At 43.0% G+C, this 25,310-nt stretch overlaps 1 protein-coding gene across 1 annotated transcript; it reads right to left on the minus strand.

Moving 5' to 3' along the window:
* Positions 1 to 595: 595 nt before the first annotated feature.
* On the minus strand, positions 596 to 25,310 carry mybpc2a (myosin binding protein Ca). Its single transcript, XM_070922466.1, has 26 exons — positions 25,232 to 25,310; positions 24,961 to 25,109; positions 23,829 to 23,946; positions 23,545 to 23,593; positions 20,886 to 20,942; positions 20,623 to 20,792; positions 20,222 to 20,354; positions 17,777 to 17,901; positions 15,031 to 15,136; positions 14,061 to 14,230; positions 12,769 to 12,934; positions 12,100 to 12,206; positions 11,968 to 11,997; positions 11,055 to 11,194; positions 10,631 to 10,790; positions 9,682 to 9,786; positions 9,336 to 9,524; positions 9,062 to 9,196; positions 8,589 to 8,756; positions 8,082 to 8,170; positions 6,869 to 7,064; positions 5,609 to 5,748; positions 4,704 to 4,863; positions 3,220 to 3,356; positions 1,297 to 1,483; positions 596 to 985 (listed from the first exon to the last, which is right to left on the minus strand). Exons 1-26 carry the CDS (start codon positions 25,287 to 25,289, stop codon positions 951 to 953), a joined length of 3,279 nt encoding a protein of 1,092 aa, XP_070778567.1. The 5' UTR covers positions 25,290 to 25,310; the 3' UTR covers positions 596 to 950.

Genomic DNA, 25,310 nt, shown 5'->3' on the forward strand with positions numbered 1-25,310 from the left:
GTAATTCGTTTGCTCAGTAATGACGTGGGAGAGCTAATTAGGGCAGTGTTGATGGGTGCATTAATTAGTCTCTAGTGTGTGCTGCTAATGAGACCCTGATTTGGAGTGTGTTTGTGTTTGCATGTGCATGAGTGTAAGCCATGTATCTGTAAAGGCCTACCACTATAGGTCACGCCATGAGGAATGTAGTATGAGAGCATGTGGGAATTGGTAAAGACAGGGAGAGTGTGTGTGTGTGTGTGTGTGTGTGTGTGTGTGTGTGAGTCAACAAGTGTGCACTCTGTGTGAGTGTGTGTGTGTGTGTGCATGAAGGACGCAGCAGGTCTATATCCGTGTATAAGAACCCCTTTAATCCTGGTGGCTCCATGATGTCGGCCATGCCTGGCTGCATAGTGATCCCTCCATTCAACCGTCACAGGGCAGACGGGCCCCTGCTCACACATCACACACATAACGCCACGGCGAGGAAGCAGAGGTGTGCAGCCGGTCGGTCACACTGCAGAGGTTTCAGCGCTGCAGCTGCATCACAATCATAAATTCATCCCAACCTATAAAAACGTCCCGGACACAACACAGACAACACAGGGAGCCGTAATGGATGAAAGGCTGTTTTATAAGTGTGTTCAGTGACAGGTCCACTTCACAGATAAGAAGGATCCGTCTGTGTGTGGTCACAGCGGGGCAGTGCTACTACACTACTCTGTGGCTTCTCTCAGCCAGGATGTGACAAGGTGGCAGCTTGCTGTAAGAATTTATGGCATATTACTGATGTGGCATTCGTCACAGCGGCAGTGAAAGGCAAGCATATAGGAGGAAGGGGGAGCAGGGGGGATTGGCTTTAGAGCCTCACCAGTGATCTACTCTAATCATATTTATTCATGACTATCCCGTTATACATAATCCATTACAATTCCTGTTCAACTGTATCCTCTGCTGTTTCGTGCTGTCGCTCATTTCTTCGCCTCCTCTCCTTTCTCTTGTACAGCTGGGGAAAAAAGAGAAATTTAAATCAGCACGAGAGGCCAGTAGATCATCTTGTTTCAAGAAACTACAGCACTCAGAGTCATCTGTGGCTCTGAATCTTTAACTGACAAATACAATAAGGTGATTTATTTTTAGCGGAAGCGGCTGCAAGTCTCACAACAAGGGATCAGTCAAAGGGTTGAGGAGATGGAGATTTGTCATGCTGAGCTTTATTGAAGGCTGTCAGAGAGAGACTTGCCCTGGCCCCGGCCATGCCCTCACTCACTGCTGTGAAACTATGGTATTATGGGAAGTGAAGTTCAGGCAGCATACCTCGAACCTCCAGCTTGCACTGCACCTCGTCTTCACCGAGGTCGTTGATGGCCCTGCAGGAGTATCTGCCCCCGTCAAACAGGCTTGGCTTGCGGATATTCAGAGTCAACACGCCCTGTTTGTTTTGCATCAGGTACTTGGGGTCTTCACCGATGATCATATTGTTCTTCATCCAAACGATCTTTGGCTGAAGAACAGTGTGTTGGAGGAGAAGGCAAATTTGGCGGGCCGGAGGAGAGGAGAGGAGGAGGGAGCGTATAAACAGAGCGAGGGATGTTGGGAGGGTAGGAGAGCAAAGGGAGGAGGGAAGAGGGAGAGGTGAAATTGGGTCAACATTTCGGCTTGACAAATCTTTGCCGATTCGGAGGGATAAAAAAAAATGTGTGTTCAAAGATCTTTCTGCTCCACCTCTTGTTCTAGCTTCAGACATAAAAATACACTCCTGCTGCAAAGGCATCAAAATCCTCTCTGACTGTTCTACACTCGCTGTTTGACACTCAAGACTTGTACGCTCACTCTGAAAACACAAAGCATGAAATCTGTGGCATACCCTTGCAGCAAAGCTATCAGGGGCCAACGCAGGTAAAGTGTATGAGGGATGGGTGGTGCTACAGTCCTGTAACGTATAGTGGGCTCATTTGCAAGGTACAGTACTGATATTGCCTCAGGTTTCTATGCAGTCCAATAGTTTCTTCACGTGACTTCAGAAATATGCACTTTATCCTATCCTTGAACAAATACACCCTCATTTAATCATTATTTTACCAATTGGTTACATGATAATATTTACAAACTAGAAAGTACCCTTACAAATATTTTATATAGTAATGTTCCAGATTCATTTTTTTTAGTTTCTATATTGATATTTTCGATATACTTTTTAAATAATCTGGTTCTGCATTGGAATCTGCATTAAAATACACATATTGATAGACAGTTTTTGTCTGGAAAAATAGTAAAAATGTCAGTGTTAAGAGTGTTGAGACACCTTTTAAAACTAAACAACTAGCTCCTTCCATGGCCCATGGACAAGCTTCCCACCCAAATTAATTGAAATATGTTAAAGTTTGGGAGGAAGGAAGGATTGGAGAATCCTTTTGAGAGAGGACATGGACATGGTGAGAAATCCATGCGACCAGACTCTGTCCTGATCAGTGGGTCAAACAGAGAGGCGAGAATAACTGAATGAGTAACTGGCAACTGCAAGAAGCTACTGAAGTGAAGCGGAAAAATCCGATGACTGACTGGCAACCCACTCCCGTTAACAGAAACTGCGAGAAGTTAATGGAGAGAGGCAAGACTAGCCAAATGAATAACTGGCAACCCGGTGCACATAATGGAAACAGGCCAAGGTAGCTGGAAAGAGAGGGATAGCTAAATGTGTAGCTGGCAACCCAGGACCGGTACTGGTCATGGAAACAGTATGAGGCGAGAATGGCTGAATTAGAGACTGGCAACCTGGAGCCCTGAACGGGAGGAAGTTACTGTGGTGAAGTGACAATAGCCAAATGAATAACTGGAATAACTGGCAACCTGGTGGCAGTAATGTAAAAAGCAGGTTGTCTCTGAAGTGAGGGGAGAAGGGAAGAATGGAAGTGGATCTTCTGGAGTGGGCCTGAAGAGATCCTTGTAGAACTGGACTGAACTGGATGGCAGTTCTGCGGGGAGACGGTCGGCTAAAAGAGGTGAGTTCAAGTCTTGAAACACTTCAGTATTAATTATTGGTGGTAGTTTAAGTTTGTTGCAGAAACGACGCTGAGAGCGAATTGGAAGTTCTGAGTTTGCGTGCACAGAAAACGAGAACAAGCGGGTGTACAGGGCAGGAAGAGTGTTTGAGGGGTGGTCCTGCTCCTGAAGTATCTCCCAGCTAATTAATAAAGAAGTAATTTCACACACCCTTATTTTCTGTAAAGATGTAAATACCTTTGGAAAGCCGCGGACGGCACAGCTGATGGCTGCAGTGTAACCTGCAACCACACATCTGTCCACCAGGGGCGCTGTGAACTTAGGGGAACTGGAAACGTCCTTCTCTTTGAAGGGTGGAGGGTTATAGGCCAAACCTGGAGAGGTGGAGAAGCGTTACATGTCTCAATGTGTTTCTTACTCTGAGAACGCACACACAGCGAGGAGCACACCAGCGTGAGTAAGTCCATTAAAAGTAAAACACGTCGCGCAACTCACAGCTCCAGCACAACATGATTTATTCACTGTTATCTTGCCCTCATTAGGGTGGTGTCTGAGGCTGTTTCTTGTTTCCTTATATGAGGTTGTAAGAATACAGAATTTGTTCCCTCGTATTAATAATGGATGTTCAACCTTTTTACTCATGATGGGTTAAGATGAAAGATTGTATTTGCTTGTGAATATTCTGAAAAGATGTTGAAGATAATATGTTTTGTATTTATTTTAATTTATATAATTTTTACAATGATGATAATGTTGTTTTGAATACTTGCTATCTTTGATGATCATCAGTCCCATCACTGATCAATGGACAATATATAAGGAAAGAAAACGTCCTCAGACTCCACCCTGATGAAGACCGAACAGCCAAAACCATGAATAAATCGTGTTGTACTGGAGTAAAGATCTGTGACGTGTTGTAATTGTTATGTCACAATTTAATCCTAGTTTGTGTCACACTTGTAAAATCAAATATGTTCAAGGATTGTGTAATACATCAGCTCAAATGCTTAATCATTAACCAACTGTTATCTCTTTCAGCTGCTTTGGGATTGTTTTGCCTTTAATATCCACACCACCTCCTGTTAAACTAGCTAATTGTTTTAATTTGCAGGCTCCCATTTGAATTATCAAGACAGGAAACTGGCTTTTGTTTCAACACGATGTCAGGTGGGTACAATGATCAACAATCCTCACACTTTTATAGGCCAGACTGCTGCTTGGAACACAAAAGAGATTGGCTGGTTGGCTGCCAGTTTTTTCTGGTAGAGTAAGCAAATGCAACAACACAACAACAGTAGCAGCATTTGGCTGGTGGCAGGTGTTAATTTCCCAGCCTAGTTGCTTTCATAATCCACGGCCAGTATTAAATGTTATTTAACACTGTCAAATAATGTTTCTGCTTAGCATAATCAGTGTGAATTGATTTTTCTTTAAATCATGTTCAAGTAATTAACCACAGCCAACAATTAATCACAAGTAGTTCTAATGTTATAACTGTGTTCTGTAGTTAAAATCTTTGTAGTTATTGTTTGCATCTTTGTAGTTTGTATTTTTAGTAATACTTGCATGTGTAATCCTAATCCACTACATAACATAATGCTCACTTTATGTTTTAGCTGCATACAGTGTGGCCAGCAGCTGAGCGTCATTAGATGTTTCTTGGCAATCAAAAGCAATGCTATCATGATACAGTGTGCGGTGCTCTGCGGGGATTTCATTACCTGTTTTGGAAATGATGGCGGTGTTCTTGCTGATGCCAGGCTCGTCGCTGAGGCCACAGATGTTTTCGCTGAACACTCGAAAGGAATACTCGTTCCCCATGACCAGGTCAGACACAGTGCAGCTGGGCCTGCGGTTGTGCTCATAGACCGTGAACCAGTCCTGATGTGAGAGAGGCAGAGAGAGAGGAAGCAGAGGTCCAAAGAGGCTTATAGCTGAGGTTGAGATCTATATAAGCTGAAGGATCTTCTATCCCCAGCATCCATGTTCTTCTAGTCCACCTTCCTGTCGATTCTTACAAAATAATGACCGTGACAGTACAGTGAGGCTTTGCAGTTACGTAACAAATCTCCTAGCAGCCATGACTAGAACCATTATGAAGGTCTACTGGATGCGGTTCTTGTTATCAAGTCTTGTTTAGCTTTCTACTCCAAAATAGAAAAACATGGTCCATCCTCAGGTCGGACCTGCTAATCGCGTCTTCACAGCACACTTTTAACAAACCAACACTAACCCAGATACTACATCTTCTCTATAGTGTGAACAAACTTGTTTTTGACATTGTTAGCTAGATGGACAGATTCACGCTACCTTAGGTAATCAAAAAAAGGCAAGAAAGTGTTGTCCATCGGACCTATTGCATGTCCTGTTGCCCTATCAGGAACTCAGGCTGTTGTTCTCTTGTTGATGCAAAATAAAGAAAACTAGCAAGCAGTTGTGTTGACAAGACAGTTTAGACCATATCACTGCCCACATTATACACTTAAGCAGATCTTGACCTAAAATTGATTTACTGACACAATTCACTGTTCACAGCCAGTGTTGCTTGAGAGTTGCAGACCTCCAATATGGCTGCCACTGAAAGCTCTCTGCACACTCCTGCGCACGTCTCTCCCGCCATGCGTACCTTAGTCTTCATGTCAGCCTTTTGAATAGTGTAGCCGATAATCTCACAGTTGCCGTCGTCTTTTGGCGGCTTCCACTCCAGCGCAGCGTTGAAACCCCAGATTTCTGTAACGTGCACAGCAATGGGAGGACCGGGCTTTTCTGTTGGGTTTGTGAGAGGAGACGGAGAGTTGGAGGACTTTGCGTGATCAAGACAGGCTCGTTAGACAATTATGAGCAGGAACGGACGTATAGCGTGTCCCACACATGCGTAGCTGGTTGGGATAGCTAACTCTGGGTAGATGTGTAGGCAAGCTTTTAGAGGCAGTGAGAGAAAGAGAGGTAGACTGATGAACAGATCTGGAGCAGGAAAGTCCCACGGAGAGGAAGAAATCAACACTCGCAGCAGTAGAGATTTGGTAGAGATTGACAGATTAGCAGAGCAAAAGACAAAGGTTCAAGGAAAGCTGCATACATTACTAGAAAAACTGTGTTGGCATAGAACTGACAAACTGAGAAATAGTATGCTTTCCCTGCCTGGATTACAGAGCAGAAGAATGCAGTGTGTTTATCATCCATCTTTCTGTGTGGCCTGCTCGATTCACAGCGCAGTACAGAAATACTGTACAACATAGTAATGTATTTGTCATTAATCTTGCTCTGCGTGCTCTCCTCTGTGGAGTACAGTACAAAGAGTGAGCAGCGCTACAGTTTCTGCCCGTTAATCCTTCCTGTACTGTCTCCAACTGAAACAGTGCAGTGACAGATCAGCTGAGGAGGGGGGGGGGGGGGGGGGGCTGATCAGAGGAGCTGCACCCTCTCATTAGCTCAACCTTCTCAGCAGAGGAAGTGACAGAGTAGCCCTCAAAATCCATACCTAATCCCTATCTACACGCAAATAATCCCAGTGGAGCCCCGCCAAATAATCCACCTAGCACCCTGACCCGGGGAGACGAGCCGTAAGCTGAGGAATGAGCTGGCGGCCACAGTGGCAGTGCAGGAGCCAGGATTATGCGAGAGAGAGGAATCAGAGCTTTGATGATTTGCTACTTTGAGTCACAGATCCCTAGGAGTATGAAATTAGGAATTATCATCAAATTTGAAAAAAAACTCTTGACATGTCATAGATCTGGGCTCAAGTCATCATCCCCTTCCAAACAGGTTATTACCTCGTGAAGTGTGAACCCCACACGGTGTTCAAATCTTAATGAGAGAACATGCAACAGGAGCGTACGTCTCTCCAGGTGAAGCTGAGACGTGTTGGTGCCATGACGGGACTGACCTACAATCTGGATGTGTATGTCAGCGCTGTCCGACGTGTTCTCGATCTGAACGGACAGCGTGTACTTTCCGGAGTGGGTTCTCTCTGAGGAGCGGATGAAGAGGATGGTGTCCACTTCACTGGTACGGGTTCCCACTGTTTTGTCCTCCAGGGGAACACCATCTCTGAACCAGGTCACAACAGGTCGAGGCTTACCCTGCAGTTCGAGTAATGGAAGGGAATCAAAATAAAGTGCTGCAAGAAACATTTAGAATAAAGTCGACACTTTTCCGAACATGTGTGCCCTTTTTAGCCATTTGCAACAGAAAATGCATTTCATGTTCAGGCCGTGAAATATTTTGCGGCACCCTATTCTAGTTAAGCATGTCTCAGCTTTAGCTCCACCACATACTCCATCAGTGTGAAAACAGCCGTTGGAGCAGACTGTGTCCAGCTCTTGGATAAGACGACGGAGCTGTGGGTTCTCTTTTCTCCCAGGAGAACATCATGTAGCCACGTCCTCTGCCTCAGAACAGGCTTTTCATCTGCTTCTTCAAAAGCAAGCGGGGCTATGGCTCCCTTTTTCCTGTCTATTTTTATTCATAACAATGGCTTCCCCTTTGCTACTTTTGGTTAGCTTCTTTTCACCAGTGCCATAATTTGCAAGTTGCTGTCAAATGCTGTAATACTCCCGGTGCCCTTTCAGCTCCTGTTCTCTCTGTTACTCGCAAAACTGCAGATCTGATTTGCATTTCAGAAGAAGAAAAACTGCCCTACGAGATAGACAGAAAATCTTAGACATTTATTTGGTTAGTCCCACGAACCAAAACACACGAGCAAAGTGCATTTGGATATGATATACAGACACGTACGTAAATTAAAACAGGCTATCCATTGTTTAAAACGTGAGATTTTACTTCAAATAAACCACTCCAGGATTCACTGGAAACCCCCCTGCAATGACCCATTTTATGTGAATCATGGAGTGGCTTTTTAGGTTTCTATCCAATTTTAATTTTTTATTCTAAACTCCTCAAAAGAATCAGTTTTTGAAATGCTTCAGAGTCTGAAATAGCCATTTAGTACAAGGTCAATGTGGAAGTAACCTAGTAATCTTTAAGCACATTGTATTGTTCACTCTCGGCAGAATTGTTTTTCTTCTGCTATTTAAAATCTAGTTTATACTCTAAACTAAAAGGGAAAAAAGCCAGAGCTTGGCCAGACTTGGACTAACCTGGAAGGGGATGACTAAGTTCACCTTCTCGCCCACAAGCATGATGACTTTGGTTCTCAGATGGCGAGGCAGGCGGATCTTTGGACGCTCTGGGTGGTGGACAAGTGAGAGACAGACACGGAAAAATAAATAGAATTTGAGTGGGTGATGTACAGCATGTAAAGTTTCATGTGTGTGTACCAGAGATATACATTTTTTATATATGAAAACAGTGTGGAATTATTCCTTCTTAGTATATGGTTAAGAAATAGTCCCTGAAGTTTACAGTAATTTAATAACAGCATTGCTCACAAGCAGCATTGTTCTTGAGCATGGCTGAACAGAGTTACTGAGTAAGTACTGGTCTCAATGTGGTCTTTCTGTTAGTACTGGTCTCAATGTGGTCTTTCTCTTAGAGCTTTAACAGACGTGGATTCGTTAGATTTCTACTATTGTTTCCAACAACAGCAGTGTGATTAGAGTATGACGATCAGTTGAAAATGACAGGTGGCAAAACGTGTCTCTGACCCATGATCTCTCTGATAGTGACGGCCTGGGAGAGAGTAGCGGGGGGGCTGCGCCCAGCGATGTTGACAGCCACCACTCTGAACAGCATCTTCTCCCCCACTGGGAGACCCTTCACCCTATACTGGTTCTTTCCCACTGGTTCCTCATTAGCTTGCACCCACTGATCACCTGAGGAAGAGAAGGGAACAGATCAGAAAAACAGAAACCATGCAAAGCTTGCTCATGTGTTTTTGGTTTTGCAAAGGCTCGCTAGTTTTTGGTGGCTAGCTGAAAAGGGGTCTGGAGTTATGCTGGAGGAGGATGAACATCAACCAAAGGGATTCTTCACAACCTGGAAACCTAAAAGTTGTCCTTAATAATACAGATCTATAAAGCATTAATAATCTGTTTGTTTCACTTTTATACATTAGTTACATTTATATTCTCTCTATAATACCTTAGTATAAAGTGCTAAATATTCAGCATATATTTACTTCCTTCTTTGCAGTACTCAATGATGTAACCGTCCATGCCGCCTGCTCCGATTTTCTCTGGAGGACGCCACTTGAGTGCACAGGTAGTGTCTGTCACATCATCCACCGTGAGGCGGATGGGCTCGCTGGTGGGGGCTGAGAGAGACAGGCGGTAATTAATACGTTAATACCCAGTGTAAATGGGATAGGAGGTAGGTTAAGCTGCCTCAAAATGAGCATTGTGTGAAAAGCCTCTGTTAATTAACCATTCTGCTAATGATAAATGGCAACGCACCAATGGGCATGAAGGGCTTTGAGTTTGCACTGGGCTGAGAGATGCCAATGCCGTTGACTGCAAACACTCTCATCTCATAAAGTACACCTTCAATCATCTTCTTAGCATCATATGTGGTGGACTCGTAAACATCAAAGTTGAGCTTGGTCCATCTGGCCGAGCCAACCTTCTTCCTCTCCATCAGGTACCCTGGAGGAAGCGAAGTCATTAAAAATGGCTCAGTGTTCTTGAGAAAAGAGTTCAAAAACACTGCAATGTAATAAACAGAGTGGAATTTAAACTGCTGTTTCCTCCAGGGAGGCAGACATCAGATGTGAACATTAGATGCCGTGTGTTTCAGGGGTACCTTTAATGGGAACTCCGCCGTCAAATGCAGGAGGGTCCCATGTGATCGTGGCAGACTCCTCGCCAACTGATGTGCATTTGACATTCTCAGGAGGGTTGGGCACATCTGGAGAGGCAGGTTACAGTTGGAAATGGAAAGAGGGGAAAGATGAAACAGAGAGAGAAATGAGAGAAGGCATGAGTGTGAGGAAGTGGCTACTGCATTCAAACAGTATTTAAACCTTAAAATGCTTTGTAGTTAAGATGTTTGCAGCAGCAGAGATTTGGACAATTACAACAAATCATGTGTCCTTTTACGTCACCATTTCACTATGGTCTTGACTGGACTTGAAATCCCACAGACTCTTGTCTCCTTACACTGGTGGCTAAATGACGGTATAATGATTACATGGTAAGTTGTGTTTTCTTTTAACCACTGCAGATTGTTTTGAGTTATATGTGTTTTAAACTCATTCCCGCCACTGTTTTATATTCATTCTTTGTCTGAAAATCTAACCTGGACTACAGCCTTGAAACTGGCTTGAAATCCTTTAACCATCGCCATTAACATGTCTGCCTTTATTGATCAAACTTGTGCTGACATGATTACATGATCACTTTTACAAAAATGAAAGCAGACTGTGACAGATTACCTGGCTCCGGTTTGAAGGCTCTGACAGTTTATTATTATTTATTTTATTTTTTTTAATGAGAATAAATGGAAGACGATGGCTGCCTTGAAAGTCTAAAAACATTAAAATATTCAGAACACATTCAGCATGTTTGGATACACAAATTGTAGTAAACTGGCTACAACGGCTTTGGATTATTTTCGCTAATTTTGTGTCAATATTTTCAAACCATTATCCAATTTCAGTTCAAAAGCAAGGCCCTCCAGCTCTCAGTCAGCGCGGGGAGGAAGAATGGGAGCAATAAAAGGAAGGAAAATGAGAGGTGAAAAAGCCACTGACCCACAACCCTGACAATGAGTTCAGCCTTGTCCTCTCCAGCAGGGTTGGTCACGGTGATGGAGTAGCAGCCCTCATCGTCTTTCTCCGCCCCCTCGATTACAAAGCTGCTCAGGGTCTTCCTGGACTCCACGCGGACCCTTCCCTCGGCCTCCGCCACCACCTACCGCACAGGGCAGGACAGAGCCGGAGAGACAGACAGAACAGAGGAGATTGTTGGAGAGGATGGTGTCGCATGACGACGGCACAGCTGCCACAATGACAGGTGATTCAACCTTCCCACTCGAGCTCATGTTTCCTTCTTCTTTTGTGCTGCTCAGTGACTAACGTCTGGATACTCTGATTGACGCACAAAGGTAGAAAGTATCTGACGTGTGTTTGAGTGTGTATGAGGTGAATAGTGAGAATCCTCTCTTTTCTTCCTCACTTCGTCTCCTTTCATCCAGCACACAGTGGGGGCCGGCTCTCCTGTGATCTCAACGTCAAGGCGAAGTTTGTTTCCTGCCACCACAGTGATGACGTTCTTGTTTCCGATGCCACTGGTGTCCAAGTGTATCTTGGGAGGGTCTTTCATCGTGAGCATCAGAGGAGAAGATGGTAAGAGAGAAGTCATTCAGGTTAGAAGCATAACAATGTTTTGAGGGAACGATGGAAGATCATATTCTGTGCTGTTATCATTTTTATGCTAGAATATTGTTTCTTTCAGACGTGAATGATTTCCGGGTAACAAACTGAAACAGCATTAGCATTTACATTTGGAGCAGCATCATGTTGAATATGTAAACAAGCAGGTTGGAGCTTGTGTCCACTCGGCATCTTTTCAGAGAGCTGCATTTACTTTGAATTTGTTTGTGTGTGTCGCAACCTTCAATTCAATATTTTTTGTTTATCTTTTCAAAGAGGGACGCTCGCATCAGTGTTGCATTTCATGAGCAAACCACTCAGTTTTAAGGAGGAAGAAGGAGCAAGTTGATTGATGTTTGCAATTCAAACAAAACACTTAATTTACCGCAACAAAAAATGAAGACTAGCATAAAGGAGCACATCGGTTGGACAGTGAAATGTTTCCTTCATTCAACTGGAAAGCTACATTTTTTGTGCATAATCCCCTTTTAAAACTAACTTTCCCTACCCCTGACCAGGGAGGCAGTTTTCATACAGGTTTTACAAAAAGTAGGTACGTAGCCTCCATCATGTTGGCTCTAGGTGTCCTGCTTATATCTTATATGTCTCTATAACTTTAGGCCGATACTGGACCTACATATCAGCACTCTCACATAGATCAAAGAAAAAAACATAGAAAAATAGAAATAGAAAACAATAACAAAAAAACAGCTTACCTTGTCTGGGAACATAATCAATCTTGATTTCTGAGGGGTGAAATATATGAATAGGTCTTATTCAGTCTTGTTGACATGATTATCTCATATTCACAAAAAAACATCAAAGGCTTCATATTTTGGTTTTCTCACCCAGGAAGTTGAGTTTGGCAGAGAGAGAAAGTGCGTAGCCATCAGGGACAAAGTTATAATCTCCAGCGTCCGAAGGCTTCACGTCATCAATCATCAGCTTGTGGGTCCTGGGGACGTGTTACCAGATGTTACCAAGGAGACAACACTCGTTGTGACCCGCAATTATGCAAAAGACAGTTGCCCTAGCAACATACTCCATGAGGCAATATCGCAGAGTGAGAAACATACTAAATGGCTTTCACCTTGTGTGACCGCTGTTGCCTTGGCATATCTCCTGCCATAGGCGGCTCTGATGGAGGGATTACTGAGAGAAACCCCAGACCCTGGGGGTGTGTGTGATGTGTGCGAGTGTGTGTGTGTGATGTGTGCCTGTGTGTGTGTGTGTGTGTGTGTGTGTGTTTAGAGGTTAGAGCTTTACAGATTGCAGCCTAACCAAAAAATGGGTCAAACAACTAAGAAAACCCTTTGGAAATAGTTTGCCAAGCTATGTGGCAGACAGTGCTTATTCTGATAGCTATGTGATTGTGTGTGTGTGTGTGTGTGTGTGTGTGTGTGTGTGTGTGTGTGTGTTTGAATGTGTGTAGATGTACATAATGTTTCAGATGGAGAGCTCAAAACAGCATCTTTTCTCTCATTCAGACGTGGACCCACAGCAGTCTGATATAATACCTTCCGATGTGCGTCATTTTGATGCGATCACTGGGCTGCACTTCGACGCCGTCCTTGAACCATTTCCCCGTCACTTTTTCATCAGACACTTCACACTTGAATACCGCCTGTTCGGCAGCCTTCACTGTCAGGTCAGCTATGCTCTGCAGAACCTCCAGCTCCTTATCTGAAGCAAAGGCACAAACACAGATCAGAACATAATGTAGCATGAAGACGTTTGTTTATGCAGAGAATTCATCCTGTTCAGGCCGGTGTTACCTATAGTTACCAGTACAGGTTAAAACGAGCAAATGAACGATACCACTCTCATTTCTGTTCAATAAATATGTAGCTGGAGCCAGCAGACTGTTAGCTTAGCACAAAGATGGGAAACAGGGTAAAAACAGCTAGCCAGGCTCCGCCCGAAGACAGCTAAATCCTGCTATCAGCTACCTGTTCCTTCTGTTTCCAGTCCTTGTGCTAAGCTAACAGGCTGCTGGCTGTAGCTTCATATTCACCATACATACAAGCCTGTTTCCCAACATTTCAAACTACACAACAATAATGAGGTGTTCCTCCATGTTCATCATCATCTGGTGCACTGTTAACTGCGACTGGAGGAGGAACTGAGGAGGAAGGACAGACATTTTCTCCACTCTAATCAATTTAGGAGACTCATCTGGCTCGCAAGTATGCAGCCACTGAGACAGCCTGATTTCTGAAGGGTGAGACAGGACCCAACCATCAATTTCGGAGGTGTAAAAGAAAATTAGCATGACGCACAGCGTGATGAACTGCTGATACAAGGGATTAATGAAGTAATATTAATTATGACATGAGTAATGACTAATTTGTTGCTTTTCATGCTTGTCAGAATGGAAAACATCAACTGATGTGCTGATGTGTAAATTTTCTTTAAGGTCCTGATTGAACAGCCATGTCTGAAATACTTGTTAGTAAACTTTATGCACCAGCTGATCACCCATAAGCTGCTGCCGCGAGATGTAACTGTAGATGATAATAGACTGCAGATTTCATGTTGAAGCATTTCGCTTTATAGGATACGGTCATGTCATGAAAGAGCTTCAGGTTGTTTGATTTTAATTTCTCACGTAGTTTGTGTCTTCTGATTTGTTGTCTAAGATGCAACTTGTTGTTGCATTTTCAGTGCTGTGACTCTTCCCAGTTTGTTTGTGATAAGCCGGGTCACAACTGTTGGCAGCTACACTCCACAAGCATGCAACTAACAAAGTTTTGACTTGTTAGGAGGAAATGTCAAACACTGGTAATGACTTTATCAGAGGAAACGGTACCTTCAACCTCCAGTTCAGCCTTCGACTCTCCGCCGTTGGTGAAGACGTGATACATTCCGATATCCTCCTTAGTAGCTTCATTTATGATCAAAATGTGCCTCTTCCCATCCTTTTTAAACCTGTACTTTGAACCTGCCGTTTCTCTGTTCAGCTCAACTCCATCTTTCATCCTGAGGAGAAAAACACACACACACACACACACTTCAGTGACACTTCAACACACACAGAGAAGGGAGGAAGAGCTGATTGACATGTCTGCAATGTTCTACATGGCTAGAGCCTTCAGGGATCACAATGCTTTGGCACATTTTTAAAACGGTGCAGAAGGTGAACATTTCCTCAGATATACGTTGTTGTATATTATACATTGTAGAACTAGCTCTGAGGGAACAAAAGTTCGAAGAAATCTGTAGGTAAAAAGTATAGTTTCAATCATATTGATATAATTTTGTTTTTATGAGTGAAAATCTGTGCTGTTTATTCAGTGAAAACAGTTTTCCAGTTAACAGCCGGTCTGGCTTTTCAGAACTTAAGTAAATCCCGAGAATGATCTACTGTAACGATACAGAACATGCGGTATCTTTGCACATTTGTCAGAAAAGAAATGTTTGCCACAACGCAAAACATAAGCAGTTCGCTGGCTAGTGTTATTTGCATACTAGCTTCTTGATTTTCTTTTTCATTTGTTTTATGGCGATATGACTATACAGTTTAATGTTTGGCATTTGCTGTATGGATGTTGCTGTTATTACCTGAACTGAGAATATGTCTTGCTAATGATGAGTAATCTACTACGTGAGTTTTGCCATCAGACTTTTTATTTGTTTATTTTTGTTGTTGTTTTACAGGACTTGCAAGCCTCTGCCTGAATGGACTGTTTACTCATTTATACAGGGATGTTTGCGAGAAGGGTATAAACCGTCAGCATGGTATGACCTCACAGATTTTAAATGCGTAAGTTAAGGCTCACCATCTGACGTTGGCTCCTTCTTCTGACACTTCCACCTCAAACTCCACCTTCTCACCCACCACGGTGTGAACATCATCCAGCAGCTTGGTGATGGTGATTGGAGGCTCTAAAGACGAATGCAAAGCTTTGAGTCAAACTTCAAAACAGCAGACTGGTACTGAGTCATTAACAAACTGCACTACTGTATTAGTATTATGCAAATCACTTCCTGTCCTGTACACTGTGCGTGTCTAAATCACCAGAGTAATACTGACCAGGAACATGAGTGGAGGATAAAAGAAGAAGGTGGATAAACAGAGCTGTATGGTCTCAGTACTTGAGTAGAGTGAGTAAGGCTTTGTTTGTACAATAAATATGGTAACTGTTGGAACCTGGCTAAGTTCTGGCACATGCAAAGTCTTGATTTGCACTAAAATATAGGCTGCCTATACAGTGCAAATCAGTTAAATGAGTAGCTAGTGGGGCAGCATCAGTGTTTCTTGTTTTTCCTGACACACCTGAAGTGCATAGCTGTACTTTTATACTGTACGGGTACTTTTTTACTCCTCCTCTGTGGATGGGTGGTGGGTGGCATGTATTTTAGTGTTCTCAATAAGTAGAAAAGACTAACACAGAGAACCTGTTTGCGCCCTTTTTTAGGTTTGGATAACAGCACAAGTCGTTACCAGTGCCACCAAACACACCCATCTTGCAGAGGTGGAATGTACTTTCAGCCTCCTGAGGAGGTGGGAGTCACATTATGTAACCACATGGTGTGATGCTTGATGCTCTGCTACCTTCAGCTATTTGTCATCGTCAGCATCCAGTCCCCCTCTGGACGTCTCAATTCTGTTCAACCTCAGCTGGAGAGCCCAGAAACTCTCTGAACCGCAGTCACAGCATCACAGAAACATGTACAATTTGACTGCTGGCCTCACAAAACTTTGTTGAAATGAGCTCTATGTCTTCAGTGTAATTTGTGGTTTCTCAAAGTACATTTCCCTCAGGAATACATGGAGGAGACAACTAGAAAAAAGCAGCAGGTTTATAGCAGGTGGTCAACACAGTCGGTGTCGAGGATGGAGGCCATGTTTACCTTCGACACTGATCTGAGCTAAATGCCTAATTTGTGAAATATAACCACACAAAATGAACTGTGTTACTTTTAGCAGTAATATTACTGCCGATAACTGATTAACTGATTGAAGTTCCCATTGTCACTAACCGAATCAGTGGCTTTTAGCAATGGAGCTCCACTTATTGGTGACTGAGAGCGCCGTTGTCAGCTCAGCTCACAGTACGTTACTGCCTCATTAAAAGCTTATTAAAAGACCACAAAAGCCACAGAAACAATCATAATATATACAATAACAGGCTGCTGAGCTATTAACCTTATGTGCAGCGCTTGTATGGGACAGTTTTGTACTGAGCTGAATGTTACAGCTTGGACTAGCAACCCGCCAGCAACAGACAGATTCATGATTTCCATCCTCTGCTAACATCTGCACAGTTGGTCCATTGGCTGTTTGGCCGAATAAAAGCGGACGGCACGAATGGTCCAGCAGTCAAACTGCTGAACACATCTTCAGGAGTCACTTTCAGTAAAGACTAACTTATTAACTACGTACCATTAAGGAAAAGTGAAGTTAAGTAACTACTCAAAGTGACAAAATGAACTAACTAGTTAGTGTAAGAACATGAACCTCATTTCTCAGAGCTTTGTGAATGTTACATTTGATGCCATGTTGCTGGAAACACAACATTCACCTGATGATCACTTCATAACACAACACAGCAAAAGCCAAAGCTTTTGCATCAGTACTTTATGTCTTTTCTTAAAATACTGTCACGGCCAGTTATGACTGGTTGTCGTCCGCTGAACCCCCCACTGCCCCCACTAATGTCAGGATGAATGACGACAAAAGGTGCTGATGTAGATGTTTGCAAACGGCAACATGAATGATATTTTGATGGACACCGACACTCATCAGCGCACACACAGACACACACTGCAGCTGCATGGGAGCGGTGTCTGTGGTGAAGAGCTTACCCTCTTGTTTGGCCTCTGATAATGTAAAAGCAGGATGGGCAGCAGTGAGCACACAGAGTAAAGCATGGGATTAATATAGAAGCAGCAGACCCAATTACATCTATTAAATCCTCTCACACAAAAAGACACAGAGGAGATCGAGATATAAGCACCAGAGTTAGACTGATAACGTCATATATAATATAATGCTTGTCTATTAAAAACGTTTCCCTAGAAGTAATAAATTGTTGCTATATATTCCATATTATCATTTTCAACTGAATAAACCAAATAAAACTTTACAGCAAACACTGAACACTTCTTTTGGAACATTTTGGTATATAATATAAAATGTAGAATATTAATGCAAAATATTAATATTTCAATTGAACAGTAATCAAAAGTGGCTGTCAAAAACACACATATCAGTCAAACTCTAATAAATATGACAGCACATTAATACGTACAGCACAACAACAATGATACATGACAATAAACAAAACATAAAAAATTCACTCGCCACGTACCCATTAAAAATGAGTGAGCAGACAACAGAGAGCAGCGTGCTACTGTGTGGCATAAAAGCAATGAAATAAACAGATGACAAACACAGACACAAGAAGCGAACAGAGCTGTCAAGCCTCTCCACACTCAAATGACAGCATTTGCTAAACCGAGCAGGAAAAAAAACTCTCCCCCCTGAACGAAGGATTCCTCCAAAGACAGTGACTCATATACCTTTGACGAAAACCTCCGTGAAGCTCTTCTCCTCCCCAACCACGCACTCGTATTCTGCGTCATCAGACAGGTTGCACTTGTTGATAGTGAGTGTCCGCTTGTTGCCCACGCTCTCAAACACATACCTGGACGCACAGGGACGATGGGGGAAGATTATATACAAGAAGGATAAAGAACAAACGAGGGGAGAGAGACAGTAGAGACAGAGAGAGAGAGAATAATGAATAAATGCTTTCAGCAAATCCAGCCACAATCAGACGCAGAGGGCCTGAAGACAACAGAGTGACTCACAGCTATAGACCGAGACAAAGACTCCACACATTGTTGTACAGACCTTCAGAGTTGTGCCTGCACACACACAAGTACACAACCCCACACACGTACGTTTGGGTTACTGTACAAGCATGGTGACAATGACGCCACCTCATCTCAACACACGCAATGGAAGGTAGTGAAGCGCTCACATCATGGGACAACTATTCATCTGACGACTATTCATTTGAATAGTGAGTTAACAGTTACCGAGTGCAGGCTGAGTAAACATAGTGTTTATGATTAAAGTAGCATTAAATTAGAATTTAGTTCCTGTAAACGAATGACGGTAGCTGCTGTGGATCTCCATGTTTGTATGCCTTTCAGACGCATGATGGTCTTCTTTTCTTTAGAATTAAAAGCATTGCACTTCTATAACATTATCAAGATTGACATCTAGAACCAGAGGTCTGGTAAGCTCACTTATTTCTAACTAACGCCCCCAGATTTTTCAACATGCTCTAGCTAGGACTCCCCAAGTCTCGCTAACACACTTTGATGTGTAGAATAGGTGGTTCCCCTTTAAAGTAATGATTCACAATATTCTAATAAACGTCTACACCCTGTCCTGTTCATTTGGCGGGAGCGATGTGTTTTAGTTAGTTGGTTCATTTTTATTCCAAACATCAAAAATATAACAAGACATCTTCCAGAAACAGGAATATATCAGTTATACCATTATATGTACTCATATATACTTTGAAATAACCTATATTCAAGTGACAAATCTTGTACACCAAATAGCTGAAGTGTTTTTCCTCATCACCCAGGGTTTCTAAGTAACTTAAATGATTTGTATGTGAAGAGACAACTCAGTCTTCTATCTTTATCTTATTAAAGATAGCCTATATTTTAGCCACGTGGTTTGTTAGAAATGAAAGGCTATCAGGCTGCCTCTGTAACCTAAACCATTCGTTAGGTCTGGATGGTCAGAGTGCATCGCCTGGAAGAACCTCCTGGGAGGCTCCGCGCAGGGAAAAAGAAGTCTCCTCTCCCATAGTAACTGTCTTAATCAAAACAGGAAGAGGCCTGCCTCATTTTCAATGAACAGCATGAAGCTCCTCAAAATGGCAGATGGTGGAGCCATTGAAAAAATACCACTTGCAACAGCTGTACCCTCTTCAATAAAACACCAAAAGAAGCCTTTGAAGGAGGAGGGGAAAAGAGCAAAGAGGAGAGCGACACAGGCACTGAAGAGAGCAAGAGACTCAAAACTAACTACATGCATATATAGATATGCATGTATATATATATATATATATATATATATATCTCAAAGTCAGAGTTTGAATTAACTCTATACAGAGCATTGTTGCTCTTAATGCTAGTTACTTTGGACGGTCGCTAGGTGACATTACTTTGCTAACGACAATAACACAGTGAACATGTTAAGTTACCAATAACACTTTGCATGAAACACACCTGAATTGTTTGTATTGGAATGATGTCACCTAATCACAGCTAACCAAGCTAGTTAGCTGGATAACCCAGTCATACAGGGCCTAGTTAGCTATCAGCTTTTTCAATATTTTTATGTTATCAATGGAAAAAATGAATCTAAAAGGAGAGTGAATATTGGACTCGCTAACGTGTTGTCCGGATGTGTAAACTGGCAATTGTTTACTAACTTTCTTCGCCATGCGTCAATGTTGTGTTTCCCCCTCGGTTATGGAGGATCTAACCTGCTTTACATGTCTCAGCTCCACCCAGTCCCCCGGCTCTGTGCCTAAATGAGTTTTTCTCTGACTGCAGCAACTACCAAGACGGTGAGCGGTAAACCCACATCGAGACGTCAGCAATGTCATTTTGGAAACCTACAGGTCAAAAACACATGTCCACTGTTTTTGTACTAATTATAGTGTCGCTAACACTTTATGGCTTCATGGAGCAGCAAGGGCCTCAAGGTACCTTCATCATCATCATCAGATTTTAAACACTACAGTTTACAGCTTTTAACTACATCTTTGGTCCCTTTGTTTAAACTGCAGTTTAGTGCAACCTCATTTAATTGCCAACAATTATCAGATTAGCTTACAGGTATTCTCCCTCAACATCATGGTTCAGTGCTATTTCACACTCACACAGAAACATATTCTGTTCAGTGCACTACCTAAATTGTGGTAATTTGCTCACTTGGCTGATGGTTTGATTTCCTGTCCATTTTTGAGCCACTTGATCGGAGCGTCGGGGTCAGCCACTTCCACTGTGAGCTGGATCCTCTTGCCCTTGTCCACTGAGTAGGCTGAATCCAGTTTCCTCAGGAAAGCTGGCAAGAAAGTATCCTGTTAGTATCGTTCAACCACTGCTTTAATGGCCAGACAATCCATAAGTGCCAACCAGCAGCAAGCATATGCTAACAGACATTCCACCTGTTGTCCCAGTAATATAACGTCTCCCACGAGGCCTTTAAACGCTGCTGGTATTTACAGCCTTCTGCAATAGGGAGCTCTTTTTTCTTGCCTGCCGCCTCACTCCTAGTGCACAGACTTCTTTTGCCTCATAACCCCTCTCCTGTCTCTTCCCTCGCTGCTCACCGTCACTCTTCTTGGGCTCCACCTTCTTCATCTTCTTCAGCCTCTTCAGCATGCCCCTCAGGTCTGTGATGCCATACTCAAAGGCAATCTTCTCATAGTCACAGGGCTTGGCCGCCTTTAAGATTTCCCATACATCCACCTCTTCTCTGACCTCCTCGTGTTTCTTCTCCCTGAGTATGAGTGAGTGTGATTGTGAATTGGATAAAACCAGAGAGAGAACCACATTTAAGAGAACCAAATTCAGGTTACATAGATGATCTTACCTTTTCTTGAGCAGGGCACTGAAGTCTAGATCACCGGCATCCTCACCTGCATCTCCACTGGAATTTACAAAAAGAGATTCGGGGGATTATCTCGGTACGTTTATAAACCTGTGCTATTTACAACACTGGTGAAATTGGGTTATTAAAAAAGAGCACTAGGAAATACGCATTCAATAAAACATCCCCTTTTATTCCACATTACACGGACCTATAAATACGCACAGAAATTACAAGACAATTATAAATCCAACAAAGACTACATGAGCAAATGAAACAGCACACAGCAGAGTTCTAATGAATGAGTCCCTGTAGTTAAAGCTTACCCTTTTTTCATCCTGTGTTCGGATAGACGCAAAAATAAGATGAGTGAGAACACAGAGCAGAGCGTTCGATGAGGACTACAAGCTACCATCATGCCCTGAATCCAGCTGACAGACAAAATCACAATAGTCAAGCACATGTAAGCAACATATATACATAAGCAATAAGCAAAATAGCACACTGTTTAAATACAAACATTGTACATGGAGGATCACAGGAAGCACAAGCGACTGAATGCAGTCTCATGGCACAAGTGTTGTTAGCACAGATGTGACTAAAGGTGATGTTATGGGAGACATACAGTCGCCATCAGTGAATGGAAGTACACACTCGAGATTCAACAAAAAAAAGGCAGTTTCATGCAGAAGAATATGTTGAGAACTTCAAGAGGGGGGGGGGGGGGGCTATGCCTATATTTCACTGCATAAACCCTTCATTACCCCTCACATGCACATTTGCAAGAAAAATTCATGGGTCTCGAGTCAACAGTCGCTCTCTTGTGCTCAACAAGGTGACAAGTAGTGTGTGTGGCACACCCCAATAAATGTCTACAGGCTCAAGTGCTTGTTGTTTTCCACTGTGAACAGTTTTGGCAGCTCCTATACAGCGTGCAGTGTGTTTTCCTGGCATTGTTGAGGCTCATTGAACCCCTCAGAGAGCAGGATAAATGCCAATAAATTCAAAGCCATTCTGAGTGATCATGTTCGTCCTATGGATGAACGGTTCATCCAAGGATAGCATCCATCCATGTTGTCCTTGCCATCCTTATGGGAGTAAATTCTCCCAGCGTGATAATGGCCTCGTTCACAGGGCACACGTGATCACCAAATGGTTGGGTGAGCATGAAAACGATGTTAGCCGTGCACTGCAGCCACAACAATTGCTAGATTTCAACCTACTTGAGCCCTTTTGAGACGTTCTTGAGCACCTCCATCAAACGCCACATGATGGAAGACGGGCATTGCAGGATCTTTTTACACTAAGTTAGTTCAAACACCGGTCCACTTCCTTTGATCCTCAGTTCACTGTAGTTGCGGTCTTGCCTTGTGTTTTTGCTTTTGAACTTCCAAACCATTTCGTGAGCCATGACACAGTCTGAACGCCCGCTAAGTGTTAAACTACCATTGACTCCCAATACTCCCAGTATAAATACTGTATGTTTGCTGACATGCTTGCACACGTTTCTCTATCAAGAATAAACATACTGTGGCATAACGACTGCAAGAAAAACTGTTTCGAACACAATGTGAGAAACTCGCACTGACTGCAGTGCCAGTGTACAGTATGTTTTCTACAGAATATTTTCTGTTTCCCTTTGAAGCCTTTTCAGCAGGCCAACCAGTCGGCGAAGCGACAACATGAAGAAGAAAAAATTGCCTGATGTGCCCGGGGCACATGATGGAGAGCTTGGGCTATTTCAGACATGAAACACACATTAAAGTCAGGAATAAAAATAAAAAAAACTTCAGAGAAATAATGAGTGAACAGGAGTGACGAATGAAGTCAGACCACATGTATTTGGTTGTGTTACTGTAACACATGTAACACACGGATGAGTATCCCAGAGGAAACGGGATTCTCCACACTTACCTCCTGGAGGTTTAGCTGCATGACCTCCACAGAACAAGCTGTTTAACACACTCATCCATTATCTCTCCAGCAACATATTTGAGTTTTTATCAGCTTTTCGCTTTTCATTTATCTCCCTCTCCTTACCTCTCTCCCTCACACTGACATCCCGTCTAAACCACAATATGATGCTGTCTTTTTGCCCGTTGTGTTTCTCATCTTACCTGTGCCTTTCTGCTCGTGCTCTAATGAGGGAAGGAAATTATATTTTTAAACACAGCATACAAATATGGAGGTGTCAGTGCGAAGGTGTCAGCTGATTTACGATCACACAGCACACATACAGTGTACAGGCTGAGAACAGCTGAAATTAAAAAAGCTAGTCACAGGATACATCCATAGATACACTTCACACAAGGAGGAGTAGAGACAGAAATAGACAGTGAGGGAAACAGATACATATAAAAAAGTCCCTTCAGAGACTGTCACCGAGACATGCGACGAAATACATGAGATGCTAAACCATGAGGGACTCCAGGTGAAGCAAAACACCAAGGCTGCAGACGCATCGAGACGTGACAGAAAGACAGAAACGGCAGACAGACCGATTCATACAAAGTCGGCTACTACTGAGGGATAGACAGACACACAAGCGGAGACACTCGTTGAGACTGACAGATGCCCAGAGGCAGCGATCTACAGAGGAGCATATGGGAGACAGTGTGATGGGTGACATGTTGAGTAGACCCTCGCCGACACTGACACTCACGATCGCTTAAACGACTCCAAGATGTTGTCCTGCTGCTCCTCTTGTACAGCTGAAACCAGACAGAAGGAGAAAGACTGGTGAGAGCTCGGCTGGGTTAATTCATTACACAGCGGGCTTGAGCCGCAAAGGAATAATGGACTGATGACCTCGCTAGGCCACTAAATGATAGGACCTAATGTGTATCGCACTCCCTGAGTTATTGGCTGACAAAGCCAGTTACATAGTAATGGTGGATACGCTGAATGGAAGATGACAATAATGTGATTGTCTGTCTCCAGACCTACCCTGCACGGAGATGTCGAATGTGCAGCTGTCGCACTTGTCTTTGGAGGTGACCTCGCAGCGGTAGCCACCTGCGTCCCCATCCACTACTTTGATGATGCTCATCTCGTAAGTGTAGATCTGACAGAGAGAGAGGGGACGATATGCTAGGAACACACACAATTAGATGAACACCCGTGCACACACACACACACACACACACGTACACGCACAGATTTGCACTACGTGCTCACAAACACACGCTCAGTGAATACAGACGACAGAGTTTGACTGATACTGGTTTGCTGATAAAGCCATCGGGCCGATATTGGCTTTTATCAGAGTGTCACTCTAATAAACTCTCAGCTGGGTGGTCAATGCAGTTTGTTTGATTACACATTTGTCACCATTCTGCACCGAATTCGATGCAAAAACAACAAAATAGGTTACTGCATCTTTAGGAATTTTGCAATTCAGCAAGATTTTAAATGTTACTGTTTATTTTGGCATTTTGTTAAATACAAGTTGTGCTTCTATCTTGTGCATAACTTACACAACAAGCGGATCTGTGTCACAGAAGTGGGAAATCCAGTGAATGAGTGAATGAGGAAGATGTGATCAGTGATAAATCAGTGATATGCAAACCTATACTCCTGCAGTCTCACAACACACACACACACACACACACACACAGAAACAAACCAAAATGATTGGAAAGATTATCTTTTGGTTGAGTTCAAGATTTCAATATAGCAGCTACAGGTATGGCATGCCAAACAGCTGTTGTGAGATGGAACAGGAGACAGATGATAAAACCTGATCATTCAGTGAATGTCTTTATATTTTACTACTTTGTAAGACTAACAGTCAATGCTAACAGCTCTGAGCGGTGCTATCAGCATGCTACAGTGACAAACAGTCTGTTTAGCAGGTAATATTTACTAGATTCACCATCTCAGTTTAGCCGGTTAGCATGCTAACATTTGATAATTAGCAGTGAAAAGTGAAGTACAGCTGACGCTGATGAGAATGTCGTTAATTTCGCATAAACTATTTGGCAAATTGAAATTTTGATCTGAAGATGGCGTTATATGAAAAGTCAGGGTTCATTAAAGTCATTAGACACACACACACACACAGTGTGACCATACAAACCTTGGTGTTCCTGTCATAGGTCTCTTTGAACTGCAGGTGCTTCCCAGCTTTGCTGCCGAGGTCCAGCCACTTCCCCTTCAGCCATTTCATGTTGGGCTTCCTCAACAGATTTGAGGAGTCAACTTTAGCCACGAACGTGATGTCCTTGCCTGCCACGACCAAGAATGAGACACATTAATTAATTAAAATAGATGAGCTGTCTCTATTCCCACAAAAAATTGGAATTAAGTGGGTCACTCCTTTCATTTTGGATCTAATCATTTTTCCAGACCTTTTGTTGCTGTGACACTCTCCGGCTTCATCACGAACAGGCCAGTCAGCTCGGACATCTGAGGATCCTCCCCTGGTAC

Source organism: Enoplosus armatus, chromosome 17 (assembly GCF_043641665.1).
Source record: "Enoplosus armatus isolate fEnoArm2 chromosome 17, fEnoArm2.hap1, whole genome shotgun sequence".
Taxonomy (NCBI): domain Eukaryota; kingdom Metazoa; phylum Chordata; class Actinopteri; order Centrarchiformes; family Enoplosidae; genus Enoplosus; species Enoplosus armatus.